General features: G+C 32.7%; 2 protein-coding genes across 3 annotated transcripts; one reads left to right on the top strand and one right to left on the bottom strand.

The window, feature by feature from the left end:
• Positions 1–914: 914 nt before the first annotated feature.
• LOC115883971 (ras GTPase-activating protein-binding protein 2) lies at positions 915–22,264 on the bottom strand. Of its 2 annotated transcripts, none has more exons than XM_030902394.1 (10): positions 22,074–22,264; positions 21,194–21,344; positions 17,379–17,520; positions 17,106–17,264; positions 15,399–15,729; positions 15,109–15,183; positions 12,964–13,119; positions 5,068–5,289; positions 4,634–4,905; positions 915–3,843 (listed from the first exon to the last, which is right to left on the bottom strand). In XM_030902394.1, the coding sequence occupies exons 2-10, from the start codon at positions 21,289–21,291 to the stop codon at positions 3,529–3,531; spliced, it is 1,770 nt and encodes a 589-aa protein (XP_030758254.1). In that variant the 5' UTR covers positions 21,292–21,344; positions 22,074–22,264; the 3' UTR covers positions 915–3,528. The 2 variants fall into 2 exon arrangements, with proteins under 2 accessions (XP_030758254.1, XP_030758255.1); XM_030902395.1 differs by lacking the exon at positions 22,074–22,264 and adding an exon at positions 21,611–21,811.
• A 323-nt stretch (positions 22,265–22,587) lies between these two features.
• Positions 22,588–26,307, top strand: LOC115883946. Its single transcript, XM_030902372.1, has 12 exons — positions 22,588–22,790; positions 22,848–23,065; positions 23,117–23,357; positions 23,420–23,596; positions 23,659–23,753; positions 24,131–24,312; positions 24,443–24,525; positions 24,583–24,782; positions 24,918–25,077; positions 25,179–25,339; positions 26,008–26,123; positions 26,215–26,307. The coding sequence occupies exons 1-12, from the start codon at positions 22,689–22,691 to the stop codon at positions 26,286–26,288; spliced, it is 1,809 nt and encodes a 602-aa protein (XP_030758232.1). The 5' UTR covers positions 22,588–22,688; the 3' UTR covers positions 26,289–26,307.
• The last annotated feature ends 313 nt before the right edge of the window (positions 26,308–26,620 follow it).

The raw sequence follows: 26,620 nt of genomic DNA on the forward strand, positions 1-26,620 counted from the left end.
AAGATTTCGCAATCATGTTTGGGTCAAAAATTGTCCCCCTCACAAACAAAATTGACGTGTTTTTGGATTTCCTGGCCGTTATGCCTTGCGGAATGTTTTCGATGGGCCACCCTGTATAAAATTCTTTTGTAAATTTCTTTGTAAGTTTAAAATTTTGTCTAATATCAATAAGGGGAGATTAAAACGCACTTTCTTCCTAAAAAAACTATTCAATTTATTTAGAATAAACTGCTAAGTACAGGGGTACAAGCTAACACAAACAACTGTATTAAAATCACAGATTAAAAAGTAAAAAAATACAAATGATTTTCAAGAAACAAAAGAAAACCTAATCAATCAAGAAGGAAATATTCATAAGAAAACGATATTTTTCGTGATTGAGATTTTTTAAAAAAATTGTACAAATGTTTCAAATACTTCGAAAATCAATGGCATTTTATATCATTAAACACAAGTTAATTCAAAGTTAATACTTACTAAGAAACTTCTTGATTTTGCAATAAAAAATCCAGTAATCAGAGTATTCAAAAAAAGTTCAGAAATACGAAATAACCAAGTTAATGAAAAAATATTACTGTTATTATTTATCCTAATGTTTGCTAAAGGCCTAGGTTATCCAGTCATATACTTGTTTCTTTTTTTTCTTAATTCTTTCAGAAGAAAAAAAAACATTGGTCTCAAATTACACAAGTTTTCATATTTGCAAGGAATAAAACACTTCATTTGGTAAAATAAAGATTTATTTTGAACTATTGCAAAGCTATAATGTATAAGAATACCAGTCTGGTTATCGCTATAATTTGAGACCAAAAAAAAACAAATCTTCGTTTAGTCAGCAACGTCGCAACTTCCCAATTGTAACCGCCCTCTATATTTAATCTTTGCAACGCTGCCAGACCTCTCGAAAAGAAAACTAAATCATACAAGTGCTTTACTAACTTCCATTGATCTCCCATCAATCACACGATACAAAAAAAAACAAAAAAAAACGGCTTCAATTTAATCCTAAGTCCACCTCGTTATTGGCACTCACTTAAATCACTAAAAAATTAAAACTAAGGTTATAATAACTGTTTTGTTATTATGACAGAGAACAATTTTTTTGTTGTTAAAACTACGATTTAATACCATTCGAAACGTGTCTGTATATTTTGTAGTTCATTGGTACCGACAGTGAAACGAATAATACATGCATAAAATATAGGTATAATCGTCCTGGTTAGATTAAAATTGACAAAAAATGCCTTAAGACATAAAGTAGTTCAATTGTCCTAGCCTAAATACAGTTTTTATTTATAATTCACAATATACAATCAAATTTCTGTATAGAAAAATTAAGATTTTTTATATAGTAGTTCGTTTGAACCACCATAAAAAACTCGAATAGTTCAATCGAATTTACCTAAATAAAACACATTTTTAATCAATGTTAATTTTTACAATAGTTCATTTGTATCACTATCAAAGAAAAATAGAAAACTGCCTCGTAAGTTTTTGAATAATTTAAGGACCTGAAAAAACAGTATATAAAGTAGTTCAATTGTCCTAGTCTAAATACATTGTCTATTCACAGTCCACAACATAGAATGAAATACTGAAATTTCAGAATAAAACAAAATTTTCTGTATAGTAGTTCGTTTGTACCACCATAAAAACTCGAATAGTTCAATTGAATTTACCTAAGTAAAACACATATTTGATCAAACAATATTAATTTTTACAATAGTTCATTTGTATCACTGTCAAAGAAAAACAGAAAACTGCCTTGTAAGTTTTAGTTAATTTAAAAACCTGACAAAACACTATATAAAGTAGTTCAATTGTCCTAGTCTAAATACAGTGTCTATTCACAGTTCACAATTTAGAATGAAATCCTGAAATTTCAGAATAAAACAAAATTTTCTATACAGTAGTTCGTTTGTACCAACCTCAAAACTTGAGTAGTTCAATTGACCCGGCCTGTATAAAAACAAATTAAACAGAAATGTAAGAATTTTTATTATGACTGTAGGTCATTTTTACCGTTCTCAAAATAAACTAAGTAGTCATTTCGTAAAATTCTTGATAATTTTAAAGACCTCGGAAAAGAAATGTATATGAAGTAGTTCAATTGTACTACTGTGATACTCAAATACAGTATCAATTCGCAGTCGAACTACGATTTAATTCCTTACTATGACTGACACAACTATTTCAGACAAAAATAATTATTTTGACAGATAGAGATAATGTACCACAGAATATATATAATTTTTTCACAGTAGTTCATTTGTACCACGATCGAAAATTAAATAAAAACTTAATATATTCCTTATAAGATTACTTTTTATGTTTAAAAACGTAAAAAGGATGTTTTCTGTAAAGTAGTTCGATTGTACTATCCGAAACAAACGGTATCAAATCGTAGTTCTGGATTGCTTCGAAACGAAAAATTATTAGTATTAAAGTACTTTTCGAGAAAACGCAGAGGAAATGGTTTTCTCGCAAATAGGAAAACTACGAAACCGGATATTGTATTGATAACTTGCGTATTTCCGTTAAAAAGTTTGAAACCTTCGAAATGCTTAGTTCCCGTTTGTCTTCTCGCCGTTAATAGAAAATAAAAACACGAAAACTTAGTTCGTTGTAGATGTGCAAACAAAAAATACCGTATGATCTAGGAAAAAAAACAGCGTCAAGTAACCCCAAAAATAAACATCGACCGTCATTTCCAAGGTAACACGACGCCGTTTTTTTTTTCCTCATACGGTACTTTATGCAGTTATCCATGACAAAAGAAATAAATAATTTTTGGGCAGCATCATGAGGTAGAATTGGTTTTATCAAATAAACGAAACATTTATTTTCTTTTCTATAAATTATAAAAAAGTTATCGACAGTGGCGTCCCTTCGGGGTAGTTCCAGACAGTACCTTTTTGCTCGAAATTTTTAAACTTTATATTAGTTTTTCTTTTCAATACTGCAGCATTTTAAAAAAATAAATACATTTATATGATTTTTTAATATTTAGGCAGTTTTAATTCATAAATTTCTTGTAAAATTCAGTATAATCAATAAGTGAAGAGAAGAATTTCAGTTGATAATTATTCAAAACAAAATATATATCTTAAAGTCTTCTGCGTGTGTTACTATTAAAGGTTGATTCTCGCTATACCTTCCGTTTCCATTCCATATCCATTCCGTAATTTTTCTTGTATTTTTTTTGCCGTTTTTTACCGAAAAAAAAAGAATTATAAACAGATTGCTAACTTTATTGAATGAGTTTCTTGAAACACCCTCTATTTAATATGCGCCACAGTTTGAAGTACTGCCCGATACCCCACCGTAAACCCCTTCAAATCTTAGACAAGAACATACAAGAACCAAGCACCCGAAAATTCCCCTAAAGTAGAAAAATTGAACTTCCTAAAGGTAGATGTCCGGTAGTACGCGTCCGTACGGGACGACGACGCACAGTAACTCCAAAACGCACGAGCGGAGTGTCTATTATACGACGCGTGTGTAGAAATAAAAAACGCTGAGCGCCCCCTAGCGGCGATTGTAAGCCGGGTTGGGTCCTCCGCGGTTCACGGGCCCGCCGCCAGCGCCGCCTCTGTACCGGTCGCCTTGGGGCCGGTTGCCGCCGCCCTGGGGACCGCCGGGGCCGCCGCGGGGACCTCCCGGACCCATGCCTCTTCGTTGCATGTCCCCTCTGCCGCCGCTGGGTCGGTTATCCTGGCCCAAACGACCGCCGCCGCCACTGTTGTTACCGTACGAAGGCCGGCCCCCGTCGCGTTCCTTGTTCTTCTTCTCCTCCACGTTCAGCATGGTGCCGTTGATGTCGTTCTTCGGGTAGTATATGGGCTGGAAAGGAAGAAAAAATTATAAAAAATTATAAAAAAGTGAAACTTCTTACTAGCAGCTATTCAATTGAAGGATTTGAAGGATATGTTTGAAAAATTAACATATAATGCTGTTTTAATAAAATAATCGCAAACAATTTCCGATGCACGTGATCAACTTTGAGCGACAAGCGATGGTGACAGCGTTGGCAGATTGTGATGGATTTATGAGATAAATCCTAATGTAAAATTGGGAAACAATATACCAGGTGTTGCATCGTCGAGCGGGACATAGGAAATCCCATGTAAATTTTAATGGGGTCAATTATTGGCTTCCCTAATTATTTTAGAGAATAATTCTATTTAGATTTATTGAAGAGCACTAAAACCCACATTCAAAAGAATAACTTTAGATATTTTTGATTAGCCCGTTTACGAGTTATCGCCGATTTCTTTTTAAATATTTCTCTTTTATTATGGCCCTGTATTTACTTATGAGCACCAGTCAAGGTAAAAGATAACTGTCAAATGAAGTTGTAATTTCAGTAATTTATCAATTTAGAGCTTTATTATTATTTAACACTCATTCCTACATCGGAAATCTTAAAGATGTATTTATAAATACAAATTAATATGAATTAAAGTAAAATAAAGTAATCAATTACAAGGTTAATTATAGTATTATCATGATAATGGCTGACACGTAGTTTCCGTTGGATTAACGCAGCAGTGCTTACAAAAAATGACTATTTCATTTTGTAGATTTTCTTGCAGTAGCGAATATAGGATTTTTTTGGAGAGATAACACTTACTTTAGCTGCCAAACAGTTGCTGACGCTCTGCTGACTGTCGTAGGTGATGAAGCCGTAGTTGGGCGGTGCCCTACCTTGTCCCGGCTTGAAGCCCAAGGGCGATGGCTTGCTGTGCACCCTCAGGTCCACCACCAAACCAAACTCGGCAAAGATGTCTCGCAACTCTTCTTCGGTGGCCGCGTGGGGTAAATTGCCCAAAAACAGCTGGTTGGCGTCGGACGCCGGACCAAAAGACGAAGATTGAGAGCGACGTCTGTCGTCTGTACCGAAACCTGGTTAAAGAAGAGCAGTTTTAGAAAAGGCATTATTATATGTAATGTACGTGTACTGGATATGTGTCTGGGAAAGGAATAAGAATATTCATAAAATCGCTAAAAACAGATAAAAAAAACTCCAAAAAATACAGGGAAAAAAATAACAATCACAACACTTACCGCTATCTTCACTAATCCTAGGTCCACGGTTTTGAATAGGACCACCTCTGGGTGGACCCCCTGGCCGTGGTCCATCAGGTCTACCATTGGTGGGCGCAGGCCCCCTTCCTCCCAAGTTGGGTGGCGACTGTGGTCTGTACGAGTTTATAGGTTGGTATGACTGGGCCGGTCCTGACGATGTCGATTTCAGTAGATTGGCGTAAGTTTTTGGTTCATTGGATGCTAAAAAGACAAAACTAAAATATTATGACAGTATTTTAATAAAACACGCTTTTTTAAAGATATTTAAATATGTATGCTATAATAAAAAAAGATTGTCAACACTCTGAACATTACTTTTCAGAATTAATTCCTGTGCTGACTTTTAAGCCAGAGAAATAAACTTTACTGAAAAATTTGTTTGCTTCATTTAATGTATACAGGGGTATCAAAAATTGCTGTTCTATTTTAAATATTTATTTTACATAAAAACTTCTATTTCACATGCAACACACTGTATTTTTTTAAATAAGTCGAAGCAGATTTAAATGCTCTTTCAAACTATATTGGGGTTGCTTATTTTAGCTCAGATTTTGAATAAAGAGCAATTTTATAATATAACGACAACCAAGAGGCTGGCGTCGTCTGGGCAAGTTTCTAGTGACAGTAGCTATTTTCTCAAAATCAAAATTAGTTTATGGACTTTATTTAAATTTATAGCAGTTTACTTTTATTCAATTTACCTACAACAGTTTAATAATATCTATTAAATATGTTTTTTATTAATTTATCAAGAAAAACAAAGTAATTTTTTTATTTATTTCACGATGACTTGTAGATATGAATTTTCTTTAAAAGAGCCAATTAAGGCAAATTCATTTTCTTCACTTCCAACCAGATTTCTGCCTAATGGTTTTTTATAAACCACACTACCAGCTCGAAATAGGACAAGTAATTTTTCAAAGAAACGCTTATCAAGAAAATTTCTACTTGTATATCTTTGAGCATAAGCCTTTGAGAGCAAGAAACAATTTTCCTCACAAAATAAAATCCTTAGTAACATATCCATTCGTTCCGCCAGCAGATACTGCTTTATTTTTCTTGATAAAATAATGAATACTTACTTATTAAACTATTGTGAGTAAATTTAAGTAAACTGACACAAACCGAAATTATAAAGTCCATAAAACAAAATAGTTACTGTCATTAGAAAATTGCCATGGCGACACCAGCCATCTTGATTCCCATTTTATTGAAAAATCGGTTTTTTTTTCAAAATCTGAGCTAGATAGGTATAAGAAATACTAATATACTTTGAAAGAGCATTTGAATCTGCTTCGATTTACTTTAAAAAAAATAGAGGGTGTTGCATTTGAAATAACAAAGTTTTTATGTAAAATAAATATTTAAAACAGATCAGCAATTTTTGGTAACCCTGTATACATTTAAGGAAGCAATCAAATTTTTAGCAAGTTTATTTTTCTCTACCTTTAAACTGAGCACAAGAATTAATTCTGAAAAGTAATGTACAGGGTGTTGATAATCTATTCTATTGTAGCATGCATATTTGAATATCTTTAAATATCACAAAAACCAAAGATTTTAAAGATATTTAACCCTTATAATTAATGCATTTTTTAGGTACTAGAATCCAAAAATTAAATAAAATACCCGGTGTTCCATCAGAAAAAAAATTAACTTTGGTACGGATCTTAGTTCTGAAACACCCTGTATATTACTAAATAATTTTAAATTGTAACATTGCCTCCCCACATATACCCATAAAATATTTTGTTTCTACATCTTTCCTTTTTCGTATAATCAACCGAGGCGAATGAAGTGCGCCACCCTGTATTGGTCTGTATAGCCAAAGATTAGGTATACCTAATCTGTGGCTATACAGGCCAATACACCACCTAGTCTCGACCACAGATTCAATGCTGACGGTGATTGAAAAGTTCTATACAACACTATACAGCAAGCAAATAACAACGATCAGCGAACCCACTAGACCCCCAGTCATTAATGTTAACTCCGAGGAAATTCCTGAAATAGACGTAGAAGAACTAAGGTAAGCCCTGTCCCAAATGAAAAATAACAGAACACCGGGAGAAGGCAGAGTAACAACCGAAATGTTCAGATCTGGTGGACAACTTCTACTGCAGAAGATGACGGAAATTTTTAATAGATGCATTATGGAACAAAGAATACCAGAGCTATGGCAAAACTCAACAATCACTCTCATTCACAAAAAGGGTGATAACACCAGACTCGACAATTATCGTCCCATCAGCCTGCTCTCGCACTTCTACAAAATATTCACAAAGGTGCTGACAAATCGCCTATCAAACAAATTCGACTTCTATCAACCCCCAGAACAGGCAGGGTTTAGAAGTGGATATAGTACTGTGGATCACCTTCAGGCAGTCCGCACTCTCATAGAGAAAAGCACCGAATACAACTTCCCTATATATGTCGCCTTTGTGGATTATGAGAAGGCTTTCGACTCTATAGATTTACACGCCATCCTCGATGCCCTACAAAATGCCAGAATAGACTACAAATACTCGGGCATAATATCATCTATTTACAAATCAGCTACAATGGATCAGAACAAAGGATTGAGAACGTTAAAGAGTATATATATCTAGGTCATGCCATAAAACTCGGCAAGGAAAATCAAACAACCGAAATTTCTAGAAGGATCAAACTAGGATGGGCAGCTTTTGGTAAACTTAACTTTATATTCAAAAGCAAAATCACAAATAGCCTAAAAAGAGACGTTTACAATAAATGCGTCTTGCCTGTCATGACCTATGGTTTGGAGACTATGACGATGACGGCACGAAGTGTGAACAGGTTGCGAGTGAGCCAAAGAGCTATGGAAAGAGCCATGATGGGTATCAGTCTTCGCGACCACATTCGAAATGAAGACATTCGCGACAGACGAGGATAACGGACATCGTAGAGAGGATAGCTAACTCTAAATGGTCTTAGGCAGGACACTTGGCCAGACAGTCCGAGGAAAGATGGGCAAAAAGACTTCTTTGCTGGAGGCCACGCCTAGCAAAACGCCCAGTCGGCCGACCTCCTAAAAGATGGACTGATTATATCCAAACCGTAGCCGGTAAGAACTGGATGAGGAGAGCACAGAATCGAAACGAGTGGAAGAAACTGAGAGGCCTACATTCTGCAGTGGATGAGTAATGGCTGAGAAGAAGAAGGTATACCTACTATATGTATACCGATAAAAATCTTGTCCCTAATTCGTGGTACGAAAATTGTTTTTTATGACGGATGAGCAAACCAGTAAAATTTCCTGTGCGCAAAAATAAACTCGCGTTTAAACAGCGTAAAGGTGCGTATTCACTATCCGAACAAACGAACGAACGAACGAGCGGACGAATGGAATTCGGTATATTTGGACGGTGAACCGAATACATGCGGCCGTTCGTTCGTTCGTTTGCTCGACCATCCGTTTCGAGTCGGTACATCAAAGGAGTTCGAAAACGAATGGGTAGATGTTCGTTCGGTTCTAAAATTCGGTCCCGTCCATATTACTACCGAACGAACCAACGAATGTTCGTTCGTTCGTTCGGATAGTGAATACGCACCTTAATACCTAGGTCGGTCAGGCGCTGTGCACAATTTTAGAGGCCATAAGTGGGCGTGCTTGAGCGCAAACTAGTAACCTAACTAGTGCGCGACTCCGAAAATTGGAACCACGAAAAACAATGCTTTTGACGATAAGTTTATCTTCTTCTTCTTCTTTTAGAAGGCGTATCGCCTGTTTAGTTCCGGTTTCCTCCTCGTCTAAGCAACTCTTGCGAGGTTGACTGCCAACTGTCTTGCCAACGTTTAGGTGGTCGTCCAGTAGGTCTTCTGCCATGGGGTACGTTGTTGCGAATTATTATGGCCATTCTGTCGGGCCCCATTCTATTGACATGCTGGTTCCATTCTCTTCTTCTCTGCCTTATCCATCTGACAACGTCGTTTGTTTGGCACTTTTCTCTTATGTCTAGATTTCTCTGTCTGTCCCTCAATGTGTATCCAGTTATCATTCTTAAGGTCTTCGTTTCAGTAGTTCGTAGGATTCTCTTTGTTACTGATGTTTCAGCTCTGGTTTCCGCACCATATGTCATCACTGGTCGTATGCAGGTTTTGTATATTCCTGACTTACATTCTGTACTCAAATGTTTGTTTTTCCATATGGGATATTTAAGATGTCCTGATATTGCGGCAGCTTTATTGGCTTGTTTCCTTACTTCTTCTTCCAGGAATCCTGAGCTTGTAATTTTGCATCCGAGGTATTCGAATGACATTATCTGATCAATAGTTTTTTTTTTATTACCAATTTGCACCGTAGAGGCTCCTTTGTAATGGTCATGCATTTGGTCTTATTTGTGGAAATTTGCATGTTAAGTTTTTCTGCCTGTCTATTAAAAGCTTGTAGCATTCTTTGGAGGTCGTCCTCTGACTCTGCAATAAGTACTGCGTCATCGGCATAGCATAATATGTTTACTTTATGCATTTCCATTCGATATCCTAATCCAGTATTCTTGACGGTTTTTATTACTTGATCCATGATTGTGTTGAATAACAGAGGGCTGAGGCTGTCGCCTTGGCGAATACCAGTTGTATTTCGAAGATGCTGCGTTAAGGTAAAGTTTGTTCTTATTTGGGTTGTTGTGTTTGTGTTTAAGTCCTTGATAAGTTCTGTGAGTTCTTTCGAGACATTACTGCTTTCCAAGATGGTGATGATGTCTTTTAGTTGGACTCTATCAAAGGCCTTTGTTAAATCTATAAAACATAGATAGGCTGGAGAGTTATATTCTAAGGATTTTTCAACTAGTTGCCTGAGTATGAATAGTGCATCGGTAGTTAATCGGTTTCTTCGGAATCCTTGTTGTTCCTCGCTTATTGGCACTATTGAGGAGATTTTGTCCGCAATGATCTTAGTCAGAAGTTTTAGCGAGGTGCTCAGTAATGTTATTCCTCTATAGTTTGCTGGGTCTGCTTTATCTCCCTTTTTAAAAATGGGTATTGTTATACTTTGTTTCCATTCTTCAATAAGTTTATAATTCCATTCTTCGATAAGTTTATAATATGTATAATGTAGCATTTTCATTTTCCAAATGCTACTTTGTTTTATTATAGACGGTATTTTATTATTGTGTCAATATTCTTTTTACATTTCTACAACACATAAATTTCGGAACGCTCTCTATCGAAAATATTGGATCGTACCCTGGTGTATCGACAAGACGGGAAACGTCAAAATCGTCACCTCGGATTTGGCCGTTGCTGAGGTCACCGTGCCATTTTGAGAATTAAATTTATTTGGCTGGTATTTTTCACAATATGGGAAAAATATTGTGACTTTGTTATCCTATAAATGGTTGAAGGTCCCATATAGATTTTGATTGTTGAGATTTTAATGGATCTATAGTTTTGGTAAGATTTTCTTTGACATTCCATTCGGTAGAAAAAAACTTCACATGCCTTTCTTTTAGATTATTTGAGAAGAAGTGTTAAATAATTATTGATTGTGTGCCTTCACAATGAGGTAAATTAATACCTTCGTAAATTTTTCGAGTTTTTTAAAATGTAAGGTTAACTAATACCGTGCATTTCTTTTTAGGTTTTTGCACGTATTTTTCTCAGCCTTTTTCCACGTATTTTTCTTCAAGTATTTCTAGACATTTTTCTAGACGTTTTTCAGCAAGTTGTTCTGCATATTTTTCTAGAAGTTTTTCGCCAAGTTTTTCCACAAGTTTTTCTTCGAGTTTTTCAATCGCCGAGTTAATCAGTAGCAGCCTGTTCGGTTAGATTTCAGCCGTGCACACCTCTGAGAAGAAGTTGGATGCTGTGATTAGAATTTAGAATGAGTGGGAGGGGCGTTAATCACTTCGACCTTACAGATCCATTGTGTCCCCCTTTCTTGAATCATAACTCATCATACAGTCCCAGGGCTTTGACAAAAGCCAGTATCTGGGACGGTTTTATAGAGGGTAGTTCTCCATCTCCAATATCAGTCGTACCAAAATTCATGGCACGAATGGTTGTCGTCTCGGCGCACTCAGTGATGAGGTGTACTGGTGTTTCCCCATCTTCCCCACAGAATCTGCATTCGCCGTTTCTTCTTAGTTTCAATCTACTGAGGTGTTCATTGAGGAGACAGTGTCCTGTTAAAAACCCCGTGACAATCCGAAGATTGTTCTTACTCAGACCCAGGAAGATCTGTGATTTTTCTTGATCATAAGCCCTCAGAAACTTCTTCGAGTGTCTTAGACCATTGCAAGATTTCCATTCCAGGTTGCGAATGGAATCTTCCAAGTTCTTGAGTTCCGCCTTGAGTTGGTTACCACTTGGAAAGCAGAACGGTTCTGGTCCAGTTAGTGGAGTGTTCGCTCCTTTCCTAGCTAGATTATTTGCTTTTACATTGCCTTCTATCCCTTGGTGAGCAGGCACCCAGTGTAGGAGGACTTTGTTTTCTTTGCCTAATTTATCCAGCTTCTCTATGCATTCTTTGACCAATTTCGAATTTTTTTTCGAATTGATTGATACTGAGTTGATCGCCTTTAACGCTGCTTGACTATCAGACAAGATGGCTATTTCTTGTTTCCGATAGTTCCTATCTAAGATAAGTTGTACGCATCTCTCGATAGCGTAGATTTCTGCCTGTAGGATACTAGGGTAAGTGCCCATTGGTTCGGAGTAATTAGCTCTCGGCCCAAACACTCCAATCCCTGTTCCCGTATTGGTTTTGGAAGCATCAGTATACCAAGTTATGGTATGGTCTTTTAACTGCTGGGCAAGCGTTTCGCTCTTCCAATCCTTCTTATTGCTCAATACTACATTGACATGTTTGTCAAAGTTGTACGTTCTTGACATATCATCCACTGGTGGATGCTGTGATGTTTTTGTATTATTAAAAAGATCCTTTTTTTAGTATAATTTGGTATACAAGGCCAGTATATTTTTTATAATTTTATTAATTTGATTTTAAATAATCATTAGTGTGTTAAGAAATTAACTGTTCTCAACATTTTACATTTAACTGGTTAAGTACTTGCCTTCAGCATTACTTTAACCTTTAATTTATAAAATTTAACGTTCTGTTATATTTTATATTTTTTTTGTAACACTTTTAAGTATTTGCCTTCAGCATTGCTTAAATTTTATTTGTATTTGATTATTAAAATAATCATATTATATTGATTGATTATTCAGATATAACATCTATTTAAGTTAACCTTTTATAACAGTACGATCTTTGACCTGTAAGGGCAATCTTGGATAGAGCTTTTCAACTTTTTCCCTTAACTATATATAAACAAATCTTCGTAAAAAATCAATTGAAATTTAAATATTTAATATTCGAATAAAACCAAGACCGTCTCTAATAGTATTCTTTTTATATTATAATTGTTTGAATAATATCTGAAAAGATATAATTTGATTTTAAACAAGTTTTAAGATAGAGTTTCTTAAACATATTTCTTGCCTATTAATGTACATAACTGCTGTGCCGACTAGGTACCTACCGAATATTTCTAACAAGTAATAAATCTTATTTTTTTGGGTATTTGAATTGTTTCATTGGTTGATCCAGTTTCTCAAAATATTTAATAGCCATACTAATTTTATTTTCCATTCAATTAATACACTTGTACAAATTTTCTTATTTCAGTTTGTACTATCCTTTGTAAAGTATCAGCATCTTTTTGAAATAAGTGGCGCCCTTTGGTATGCAGTGTAAGGTATAGGTGGGTATCATTTTTTAGCCAAGTGCAGAAGCAAAAGCTTGTTCCCACCGCCTCCGACATAAGAGTAGCCGTTCGCAATATTTTGACTTAAATTTTCAATAAAAGGAAAGTTTTTGTCACAATAATCTGTGGTATAGCTAACACAAACCTGGCTCCTGTAGTATGTCTTGTTCGGGTTCAATTTCAGCGACATCTACGTAACTGTTATCGATGGTTTCAACGGGTTCAAATGGTTCCTCGATTTCTTGTGGTGGTTCTTCAATTGGGACAGGTACTGGAGGATTAAGAGGCTGATTTCCCAAGCCTAAAAAAATATTGTTGCAAAAAAATAAAATATACAGGGTTGTTCACCGCATACGACACGGAGTATTGTAGCTAAACGATTACATTTTTACAAATTTCAAATTTTGGGTTCGATGAAGGACTATTAGAGGTACAATTTAAAAATAATTTGACAAGATACAGAGTGTCCCAAATAAGTAAAAAATATCAAAGTTGTATTTTTTTAAATGGAACACCCTGTATATTATTACATTTTTAGTTTCTACGATTAAAATAAAGGTAAATTTGATTAAGGTTTATTATACTTAAACCTTACCGTTTTTGAAATATTTTCAATTTTGGGAAATTGCAGTAAAAATTTTAAGGCTTCATTTCTCCAAGGGTATCAAAGTTTTTAATATTAAATATTTACTGAAGTTTATTTATTGATCAGTTATTGTGTTGCAATAATAAAAATAATACTACCTTATACAGAGTGTCTAAAAATTTATTTTAAATAATTTCTAGCTTTAAACGCCAATAACGTCTTTAATTTAAATGGAACACCCTGTATATTTTAGGAGAATCAGATGCACAATTTAATTGTCTATCAAATTGTATTATACTATTTTTTACCTATCCCCTTCAAGTTTTCGTAGAAAATCCATTTTCTTATAATTTAGACCCTATTTATCAATATACCCATGGAATATTGACATTTTAGATTGTTTTTAAAGCAACAAATGTACAAAATGTACAGGCTAGTAATATTATCGTTTTTAGCAAAACGATAATATTACTAGCCCATTTGTATGCAAAAAGAAAACTATTTAAATCTTTATAAAAGAGTATACCATTAATTAAATATAACACCATTATTTCCGCCCATATACTAATTAATTACATACTTAATTGTGTTCGTTAATAAATTATTCTAAATAAATGTGGATTTGAGTCAGAAATCAATATAATAATAAGTTATCAAAATTAAAGTCTCTGTTGTTATAAATAAGTATTTATTAAAAAATGAAATATTATTTTTAAGGTGTTACTTTTTTTATCACACTGTCTAATACCCATACAAAATTCAGTTTTTTAGTATTTGGAGCAATTATTATTAATCAACGCAAACAGTCAGTTAATGTAGTTTGAATACTGGAATCATATTAATTGGTCCCCTTTAACAAATATTTAAACAGTTTTTTTAATTTTTAATAAAATAAACAAATTATATCGACAATATTAGTATCTGTACTCTTTAAAAATTTGGTACATCTTTAAAAATAATCTAAAATGTCAATATTCCATGGGTATATTGATAAATAAGTTCTAAATTACAAGAAAATGCATTTTTACGGAAACTTAAAGAGATAGGTAAAAAATGGTATAATATAATTTGATATCTGATTCTCGTAAAATATACAAGGTGTTCCGTTTAAATTAAACAAGTTATTGCCGTTTGAAGCTAATAATTATTTAAAATAAATTTTTAGGCACTCTGTATAAGGTAGTATTATTTTTAATACTGCAACAAAATAACTGATCAATAAATAAACTTCAGTAAATATTTAGTATTAAAAACTTTGATACCCTTGGAGAAATGAAGCCTTAAAATTTTTACTGCAATTTCCCAAAATTGAAAATATTTCAAAAACGGTAAGGTTTAAGTATAATAAACCTTAATCAAATTTACCTTTATTTTAATCGTAGAAACTAAAAATGTAATAATATACAGGGTGTTCCATTTAAAAAAATACAACTTTGATATTTTTTACTTATTTGGGACACTCTGTATCTTGTAAAATTATTTTTAAATTGTACCTCTAATAGTCCTTCATCGAACCCAAAACTTACAATTTGTAAAAATCTCATCGTTTAGCTACAATACTCCGTGTCGTATGTGGTGAACAACCCTGTATATATAGCAAACACGAAAATATAACTTTTAGATATTGACCTTCTGCTTAGTATAAATAAAATATAAGTTTTGAAAGACTGTGTATAAATAAAATAAAATCCCTTCAGTACGTACCTTGTTGTTGAATGGGCAAAGCAGTCCCTAAAGGTGCTTGAACTGTCTGTGGGATTTGTCCACTTAAAGGTTGGCCTAAAAAAATTAAACGTCCAATATACAGGGTGGTCCGAACAGTATTCCGGAAACTTCAGCAGCATATACTGCAGATAAAAATAATGGGCAGTATGGCAGTATAATATTCCTTGACAATATAATAATGTAATATTGGTCAATGTTTAGTCTGACTGACAATTAGAAAGACAATAGAAACTGACAATTTTAACATCAAACAATCAGTATTCTCATACCTGGTAAGCCCCCCAAATCCTCAGGATGTCCGTTCAAGGTAGCCGGCTGCGGAGACTGCACCAGTTGCGGTTGCTGCGGGGGCAGCACGTGCGCTTGGGGCGGCACCGCGGCCTGATGAGGAGCGGCAGCGGCTGGTTGAGCTGCCAGCGGAGGTACGGGAGCTCCGGTCGGTGGTACAGCTCCTCCGTAGAAGGGAGGCAAGCCGGGGGCGGGTACCACGCCCTGACCTAAGGGCGGCTGAGGGTCGCCCAAGGGCGGCCGCTCTAGGGTCTCCTCCTCGGGCTCGGAGCGCACGTCGCCGTTGCATTCCTCGTCGGAAATGATTTCGTCCTTTAAGGGTTTTTAGAAGATAATATTATGTATTGTCCGCAGGGTACAAAAAAAATCATTTTTTTTTATTTTAATTTTTTTATTTAAATCGGATTTGTCGCTTCACGATTTCAAAATAAATCTCTGCCGTTTAGAAGTCTAATGGATTCACGCGAAATTACTTCATAAATCGGTCTAACATTTTAATAGATATTAAGTAGAATAAATAAGTTAAATAATAAGTTATGTAGATATTAGGCACTTGTCAAAAGTCAAAGTAAAAAAAAGTAACCGTGGCAACATTGCACGCCAACTTTGATGTTCCTATAAATATCTAAACAATATTATACCGTGCTGGCAACTCTTACTTTTAGGCCGGTATTTACATGTGTGGAAGTAAATCGCATAGGGATCTTATTAAGTCGGAGTGAGAAAAATGCGACGGTGTGCTGTTGCGGCGTTGCCACATTTCTCCGGTACGTCTTTCCCTATCAAGTAAGGTAAAATCGCGATCGCAAACCGCTTATTTTTAGAGATAGATTAAATCATTAGATACGTTTCTGAGCATCTGAAATGGAATAATATGGATATCGTTAGGGTGTCCATTTTTTTATAACGAGAAAACGTCAGTAATCACAGTAATTTAAAAACTGAAGAAGAACAAGAAACTATTGAAACTTTTTTTTATTTTGGAGTTCAGTTCTTTTACAAGATGTTTAAATGAGAAAAATTCGATAGGGTTGTTTTTTTCATTCAAAAATTTTAAAAAACCCGTCCATTTACTTTTAGTGCATAGCAATTTTGAGCAATCGTGAAACTTTTTTATTTGTAAAGATCTTCACATAATGTCTGTAAAGAAAGTATAGCAGAAATATATTAAAAAAGTCTGTGAAAAAAAAATACAATCAATTATTGCTAATGAATTTCGAGATATCGATTTTTGAATTCAGAGTTCTAATAGCGCGACCACTGTCGAACACAAATTCAATTCCACTTATTTTTACCAAAAGTTAATTAAAAGTTAAAAAGTTAAAAAATTACAAGCTATAAGGAAAATTACAAGAATTCGTTAATAAATAAACAAATAAAGTATCACGAGACGTAATTAAATTGTAAAGCTGAACGCATGATGTACCTCTTTCCCTAGAACTTTAAGTACTGACAGAGGTACCGATTGGGTCGACCAGTCGACTGCGACAAATCTGCTGTATCCCCTTCCACGTCTCTTAGCAATGTGCATAAATTCTCGGTTTATTTGATACGTTTGGCAACGTTTTTACTGTTCTCTCTTTGTTCAGTACATTATAAACACATTGTACTCTTCTTCCATACGGAAATCTCCACCCAATACTAACATTTCCCAGCCCTTATTATACTACACAGTTCATTCTATTTACCTGATAGCGGAAGATGTCATTGTGTACATAGTACTTCTTGGGACTTTGCGATGCCAGGACGAAAGTTTGGGTAAACCGACGCATCGGCTGTCCAGCGTTGGATAGTTCTCCAGTTACCTGGACAACTACCCCGCTGTCCAAAGTCGCTTGGGAGTCCACCTGGAAAAAACAAATTCTCTTCTTTGAAAACTCCTTTTTTATGGGAGGAAACAAAAAAATCGCCAAAATCGCGTCACAAGAGTGAAATGAGTAAAATTCTTGACAAATACCAACCTGAGTGATCTTAGCGTGACAGTCGCGGAAGTTCAGCTGCTGGATCTTGTTATGGATCTGCCTCTGGCCAATCACTGGGCTGGTCTCGCGGTTCGGCGCATCCAAACCTCCATGGATGAAGGAGGATTGATTGTTGTAGAACCTAAGTGACAGAATGAAGCGTGTTTTGATTGCTTTGGTTTCATTTTTTTTTTCGGTACAGTATTTTATGTTTAAATTACAGTATGCTGCATTTTATACACGGCTGGCATCTGGCTTTATCTACCAAGTTAAGTTCATACCATGAGTAATTATCTGAGGATAATCTAGTTTTTTTTCCAAATATAAAAATTTTTAATCAATAAACACTAAAACTGCATCATTTTAATTTTTTTTCACTTTTCAAAGCTTTCAAATATACAAATTATTGAATTGAAAAAAATTACTCTCAGATAGATTTGTTTTAGGAAATTTTATGCTCTACAAGAATGGTACTTTTAATAGAAAAAGATTTTTTTACGTGTTATTTAAATGGAACACTTTGAATGTTCACCGACACCTTTTAAAATTGAGCTAAAAATCCTGCCTTCCGGAGATATTTTTTTCTCGGTTATTAGGTTCATTTTAGCCCATAAATTCCATAGGTTAGTTTTTTGGCTCACCCGAATGTTTATGTTTAGAATGTAAAACAGAAACATGTATTTATGTGACTGATTTCAGGCCTTCGAAAGTTAACACTTTTTTTTTATTTCAAGATGAAAAAAACTTCGGCAAGAAGTTTTTTGTGTGCTTATGTTTAGAAAAGTGTCGAGAATGTAAAGCAGAAACATGTTTTCATGTAACTGATTTCAGTTATTCTAAAAAGTCGGAAAAACAAAATGATGTATGTATTTCCACAGATTTTTTTTATAATTTTGTGTAAAATATTTAAGATATACTTATGAATAAGCTAAATCAAATTCAACAAAAGTGCAAGTCGTTAAAAATTCGATAACAAAGGGACGCCATTAAAATAAATATTTATAAAGCCATAAAACTTATATATCCCAATAACCATTTTTAACCAAACATCAATATTGTATATAAGTGTCTGAGGCAATGAGGTTGTAAGGGGAGGGAGGCGACATAAGCTATCGAGAAATGTACCCAGTTACGCCATATTGGTACTGGCAATTCTGACAGTTCAGTTTTTGAGGTTAAGTGCGTTGCTGCGAGTGTTTTTTTAATTTTCCAAGACTATTTTTGTGTTTTTATTTGAATATTTGGACTTTCCGAACATGTCTTCGTGTACTGTAAGTAGTTGTTGCAGTCGACAACGTGTAGAGAGGAAGAAATCCACTGAAATTGCATTTCACAGGTAAGTGTAAACATAATACAGGACCTGATTAAATTATTTTCGTATTTTCCATTCAACTAGTTATGCGTTTATTAATTAAATATTAAGTGTTTCTATATTGACAAAGTGTTTAGTTATTTAATACTTTGTTAGAGGCAATTGAGTAATTAAAACATGCCTCGACTTCTATTCTTGTAAAAAAAATTCTTAACAATATCTGTTATTTTTACTACATATACTTTTTTTGACAGAAAAAAGTATTTTGCTAGGCCAAATTTAAAAGTTTTGTTTTAACTACGGTTTATTTTTCTATTTTTACACAAAGATTTTGTACTTAAACATTTATTTACATTCCTTTTTAGCATCTGCTAGCATATACTATGTACAAACTTTATATAGTATAGCTTTAATTTTTAGATAAATATTATAAAATCAACAAAGTAAATTTACATTTTGCAGATAAAGTCTTAACGACTTATATTTATTGATAAACATTTATTATTTTAATAAAATTTTATATCAGAACATTTTAAATTTAGTACGTGGTATATAAATTTTGCTCTCTTTAGAAAATTTTTATTAAATAAATATTATATTAAATCTGATTTTTAGGTTTCAAAAATCCCATCCGTCGAGAAACTTGGGTGAAGTTTGTGAACAGGAGAAACTGGCAAGCTACATCAGGTAGTGTTCTATGCTCGAAACATTTTTCTGATAGCTGTTTTGACAGAACATCTCAATAAAATATCTCAAATAAATAATCATTTCCTAAGATTTCTAAATTTTAATGATTATCAAAATGTTAATTATGGTAAATCAGTAATATTGTTTAATTATTTTCCGCTTTTTTTTTAATTATTTTCCGCTTGTTAAGGTTATTATTGTTAGATACATCAATAAAAACAAGGCAATTAGTTTAAGACATACTAGCAACAAAACAGTGTTATTTAGTGAGCAATAAAATTTAATTTATTTAATGTGTATTATTTTTTTGTGTTTCTTCCTTAAATATACATAGTATATAGTCATTAAAATTAATCTTGTAATTTATATTTTTGAAAAAATTTTAGGCTTTGTAGTTATTTTGATTAATTAATTTTTTATTTAAAAAAGTTGAGGTCGTTATATTGTGTAAAATAAAATTTTTCAAAGAAGTTTCTGTAATCAGGCCCTGCTAATGCCGCCATATTGGTACTGGCTTAAGCCACGCCTAGTGTTACCATTTTTCGCAAGCACTTTAAATGCTCATAGCGTCTCCCTGTACTCATTGATAACCTCATTGGTCTGAGGTTATAAAAAAGAATAATGACAAAGTTAGATTTTAAATTAAAAATACATTTTGCTATTCCCATATACAGGGTGGTCCGAACTGTATTCCGGAAATTTCGGCAGCATATTCTGCAGATATAAATAAGTAAAAAAGTTCTTGTAAATGTATGTCCTAAAATGCTTAGTTTCGGAGATACAGGGTGTAGAAGTTTCATATTTATTTCGATTTTTTTCCAAATAATTTCTTTAGTAACGTTAAAATCAAATTTCTCATGTCAAAAAACTCCCAGACACCAATTTTCATCCAAATATTAACGTTACTTCAGAAATTATTTGGAAAAAATCAAATAAAAATGAAACTTCTACACCCTGTATCTCTGAATCGAAGTATTTTAGAACATACATTTATACAGACTTTTTTACTTATTTTCATCTACAGAATATGCTGCCAAAGATTCCGGAATACCCTGTATAGCAGAGTAGTAAGCTATACCAAGACACAAATATAATATGTATATTTTTTTACTTCTTTTATTCAATAATCAACATTTCACCAATTTTTTTTGATCTTGGTATTGGTATTTATTCAGTACATTTTGGTTTTGTCATGTTTCAGCCTCTATTAATTAGTATTATCATCCAATTTTTTTTTATTACACTGCACACATACTACATCTTTGAATACCTAGAAGTCTTCTCAAAAGTAAGCAGAAGTACACTATACATATATTTCTGAGAACTCTGTGAATCACACACAAGATAAATTTCAATATCAGCTTATCAAAACCATTAATAGAAAGATAAAAATAAATAGACACATTGCATCATAATTATATTTACATGTATATTGATCAAAATCCCTTGATAAAATTCCATACTTTAAAAAATGCATCTAACCTTCAAGTATTAGAGGTCTTTTAATTTCAAACTGATAGAAACTAGAATTTATTATTATTAATATATTTTTTTAATAATAATTATATATTTTATTAATTATAAAATATATAATTACATATAATCTATTAAATATATGAATAATTATAAAGATTTTCAACAGATTTATTGCTTATTTCAGAAAAATCAAATTTATGATCAAGTATGCTTTGTATGACAGATTGTGAAACAATTTTTATGGACATCAGAACTTGTTTAACAGTCAATGTCAAAGCCTGCTTGATCAGGAAAACTGTATAATGGCATTTAGTGTAGCTTAGTAAAAGAAAATTCATACCTATGGAGATGGGTAGGTGCCTTGTTTAGCAAGGTGTAATATTGTCTGACGAATTCACGTCCAACGCTTTGTGGTGATGGCGGAGCCTCCATTACCATTCCTATAGATTTATTGGTGTAAATTAAAACGGTCAGCTTACGGTACTCTGTATCTGCAAAGAAATAACATGTAACAAATATCTCTAATACAACCAACCAAATAAATATATTTAATATGATTCCATTCAAGAGATACCTTGAATAAATTTCCACTCACTGTTATAAAAGAGTAAAATTAAACTATGTAAACAAAATATTATTAGCTATTTAAACTACTGTACTTGACAATATAGTGATCAAAATGCATGTAATATTTACACAGTATTGCGAGTGTAATATATGAACAGATAGTTATAAAGAGAGAACTAATTTTACTAACCTATTATTACAAAATATCGAAATTAATGAGACCTTCACCAAAAAAATGCAACTTGGGAGAAATGCAAATAAATTTACCACTGGGTCTCATCAGATAAGTATTGCACTTTATCTCTAACAATACGCAAATATAATTACAAATAATTTACGGTAACTCGTTAAGATAAGGTTCTTGCTCCTTAGCTTTGCAACAAAATACAAACAAAGGGGATTCCGTTGATGAATCGCACGTGTATGTTCACAGACAAAAACAGAAATAAACAATGTTTCAGCAACCGATCCAGCCCCCCGGAAGCAACGTGGGGCACGAAAAATACCATGCCCAGCTGAAAATCACGTACGGGGGTTAATTTTCAGCTGGGCTTTTCCATTTTCCACGCTACTCGATGCCATCGGTTCGCTAACCGGCTCGACGAAGAAAATCACGACATGTCAAAAAATCTCGCATCGGAAAATCGCCTTACCTTTTTTACAGATTGATGGGAAATCAACGGAACTCAGGGCCTTGTGTTGAGGTTTTCAGGTATCGAGTTACGGGAAATATGCAAGTTATTTGAGTTTTTAAAGTTAGAAATGCACGTACTTCGAACTTGGGGTGTAAACTTTATAAAATTGGCAAGTCGAAGTAGTGCGGCGGCCGGCCGTCGAATCTTGATCGGCGCTGATCAAGGTCGATCATTTCGGCGAATCAAATCGCGGTATTAATCATGCGCCACCGGAAGTATTGCCGTCTCGCTATTCCCACACTAAACAAGGATAACAAATTACTATGTCTATTTTATTCAAAATTATATAATTTAATTTGCAAATTCCAATTTTATATGCTGGAAAAATTATTATACCATTATCAAAGCGCCAATAAAGACGTTTTTAAATAGATATCTCATATATTATTTTTATTACATCTCCATTTTGATACAACCCTGAAACCACAGCTCGAAATAAAACAAGGTTATGTTAAAATTTTAAATTTGACATTTATTTAAAAAATTACGGTTAAGCAAATGATTTATTTTTAACTTTTTAATAGTGTTAAATTATAATAAATACTCATACAAATACAAACCTTACCAGGTAATATGTCCAGCACCTTCGCAATTGTAAAAACAAACGTTTCACTTCCTTCTTATTTGAAACACTTTGAAAGTGACTATGACAGAGTCAACATTATTTATTCCAAGGTTCGTATTTTAAACGGTTCTATTATTACAAGTTTTATAAACTTAGTATTTATCTAGAAACCGAGTATTTCATCTCAAAATGATGATTCGTCATCTCCTGTTCTGGAGAATAGTACTCTTGAAAATTCATTGCAAGAAAGTGATCTGACTGGGGACCCATTAAAAGTAGATCTAGGCAATGATGACTCCATTCAAATGATTAAAATTGACGAAGTACTTCACAGCTGGACAAAGGACGAGTCCAAACATTTTCCATTGCTAATCAAAGATGCTAAGTAATGATTAACTAATGATGTAATTTTTAAAATATAATAACAACTTTTTAGAAACCAGCTTAATAAGGTATTGAAGAATTCAGGTTCGTGTGAATCTGAGAATGTTTTCCCAACATACGTAGTTTGTTCTGATAATGCATCAAATCCCACTATTGTAATTGGAGGTGATAGAAAAAATCATGCAGGTTGTATAATAGAAGTCTTGGATATAATACAAAAGAATGATCTTTCTGTTGAGCTAAATAAGATGATCGAGTATCATTTGAAAAAGTATAATGTTGACTTAGCAAAGGTAATTTTTTGGAATTATATATTCTGTTTTTTTTTATTGGCTGACTGAAATTTATATTTTAGACCTCATACGTAACAAACATGAAATATAATATATACGGCAACCAAACTTTTAAAAATCTATCTTGTCAAAGTGCCTCTATGAGAAATTTTGACTACCATGCAAACGTCAACGTTGATGTATCTTGTAATGAGTGCATTTCGTGCGCCAATGAGGGCAAGAATATCAATATAACAATGGTAATAAAATAAAGTATTTAAAAAATAATCTACAGTTTTATAAAAAAAATATTTTTTTTTAGAATTTAGAAATGATAGCTGGTCATAGGTTACTGACCTTGAATTATTTATTTGAGGAGGTATGTGTGTTGCAAAATTATTTGGATATACTCCTTTCGTAAGTTTTATTACTTTTTTATTTTTAGTGTTTTTATTTTTTTTGTTTTTCCTTATTACTTTTTTAACAATATTTTAATATTTATTTTCCTCATAGTTTCCTTTTTTTATTTTTTGTTTGATTCTTTTTCTAAAAAACTTTAATATACACTTTTTATACTAATGCATACTAATTTTTCTTTTTTTTTTTTGTTTATTCTAGAGTTTTTAATATATATTTATTTTTGTAAATTATGTTTTTCCTTTATTTTTTTTTTGTTTTTTCTAATCTTTAGCAGTTATTTTCCTAATTATATCCATTATTTTTTTGTTTCTTCTAATATTTCTTTTGATTTTTTTGTTTCTTTTTTTAACATCTTTTAATACATATTTTGCTAGTGTCACAACAATAAATGGAGAAACAATTTTGTGTAATGATCCTTTAGAAACCGATGAGATATTGAGAAAAATTGAGAAACTGGTCGCAACGCGATTCTTAAGAAACCCATCAGTCGAAAGTGTTGATCCTAAAAACATTAGGAATGGCGATTTTCTAGATGAATTATGGAACATTCTAAAATGTACGTTGTTTTATTTTTATGTACTGTACCATGCGATCGAAAAAAAAACGGCGTCAAAGACGACTGGGTCATCAACATACATAAAATTGATTTTTTTGCAGTTTTCATACATTCATGTTTTTTTTTTTAGATTGCGAGAATATTACGGTTTTGAGAGATAGCTTTCATTTCCTGTTTGAAGAAATTATTGAGACCAATAACAGAAGTGTGATGGTAATTATCGATTTTTGTGCTGGATTTTTTTTGTATTATTATTAATAAACCATTTAGATTAAAGACTTGACGTCGTATATAGCGCAGCTAATTGACGGTATCCTAAACGGAAAACTTATTTTGTCCGCCATCACGCTGAAGCAAGCCGTCGAACTGCTTTTCGAGTTGGGCGCGTATAAATTAAAGAACGACTTTCAAGCCATTTTCAAACTGTCCTCTTCGAATATCAGAACGAACGTCATAGATACTGTATGGAAGTAAGTTGTGTATTTCTTATGAGGGGGTTAGGGCCACAGTTTAATCCCTACCTCTATATACCTCTATATCTATGGGTAGCCAACAAAATAAATTTAAAACTAATAATATACAATTTTTTTTTATTTATGTTTTAGAGGATTTGTCCAAAAACCAACAGTCGAGTCGAGCAATACTCGGGCCACTCGAGTCACTCAGAGTTTACAGCACTCACAGCTAGATATTAAAATTAAGCAGCTCGCATACTTAGGTCAGTTGTATGTGGGTGCTGAGTTTATTTGCTTAATAAGAGATCAGGTAAAAATTTTCTTTTTTTTTTCTTTCTTTTTTTTTCTTTTTTTTTACTTTTTATTTTTTACTTTTTATTTTTTTCTTTTTATTTTTTTCTAACTTTTTAGGTACCTCTTAACGAAGATACATTTTATTCTTTGTGCGACAATATCGAGAAAGAGTACATCATTAATTCCTCAAAGTTTATAGATTTTTTGGAAATCTACCAGACTCCTTTGTGTGAATTGTCGTTTTCTTTGGATTCGAAAAATTTGACTGTTATTGGAGGGTATAAAAACTTTATATTTATTTCTATTATTATTTTATAACATATGCATTTTTTTTTTTTTTTTTTTTTTTTTTTTTTTTTTGCTTTATTTTTTTGTTTCTTTATTTATTTTTGTTATACAGGGTGGCGCGAATTGTATTCGGGTACTTATGCTATACGCGTTTTTTATGTTCTATAAGTGCAATTTATTTTATGATATTCGGAAAAATTTGTTCAAATTTGAGTTTCTATTATGAACAAAGAAATGTTTTAAAGTCTTTTTCTAGTTTTTTTAGTCCTACTTCTAAGCATTATTGAAACAAAAAATTATTGCATTTTTTCTAAACATTAGTAGTAAATAACATTTTTGTGACAAATTTAATATAAAACTACTGATCTAGAAGAAAAAAAATATAAATTTTTTATCAGTTTTATCTTTAATTTGATTATTAACTGAGATATAATTGGATTGGAATTGTTCGAATTATTTATCAAAAACTGTTAAAATTATTGCGATTCATTCAGAATTATTGAGATTCCAAATAGTTGATTTTTTTTACCCACCCTACTGTATAATAATAATAATAAATTGACATTAATTATTAAATGAAACCTATTTACAATTAAAAACATTATAATTACAGAATTTTAGATATTGCTATAACACACTGACTTTTTTATATTTGCAGCATAATGCCCACAAACTGGTCAATGCAAGTGAATTCCAAATATAATGATATGACACTAACTACTTCCTACGTCTTGGCAGATTTTCCAATATTTCCACCCTGTATATACGATGATGGTGTGTATGGTATTTGCTGTCCAATTTTTTTACTTTAATAATTATCACTTTAATATAAATAAGCTACAGTGTAAATTGTTTTCTGTTTTAGATATCCCTGCTATGGACAAAGAAAAAATGTTTTACTATGTTTTTAGAATGTCAAAAATAAGGGGTTTATTTTAAGTTCTAATGATAATACAATAAATGTGATTTTATAATAATACTTTATATTTTTATACTTGAAATAAACTTATTTTTAGATGTAATTTTGATTTCTTACACAGTTATTAAATTAAAAAATATATCTTTACGCGTAACAAATAGTTTTTTACACGCAAAAATAGTTTTTTACACGTAAAAAGTAGTTTTTTAACGTAAAAAATAGTTTCTTGCGCGTAATAATTTGACTCACTTTCACAAAATTTGTATTAAAATATCAATATTTTTGATAAACAGCCGAACTATACATATTTTTGAAATTTTAATAAAATAAAATAACTTATTCCGTAAGAAAC

This window comes from Sitophilus oryzae, unplaced genomic scaffold, assembly GCF_002938485.1.
Source record: "Sitophilus oryzae breed Bouriz unplaced genomic scaffold, Soryzae_2.0 scaffold_2006_pilon_pilon, whole genome shotgun sequence".
Classification (NCBI taxonomy): Eukaryota; Metazoa; Arthropoda; class Insecta; order Coleoptera; family Curculionidae; genus Sitophilus; species Sitophilus oryzae.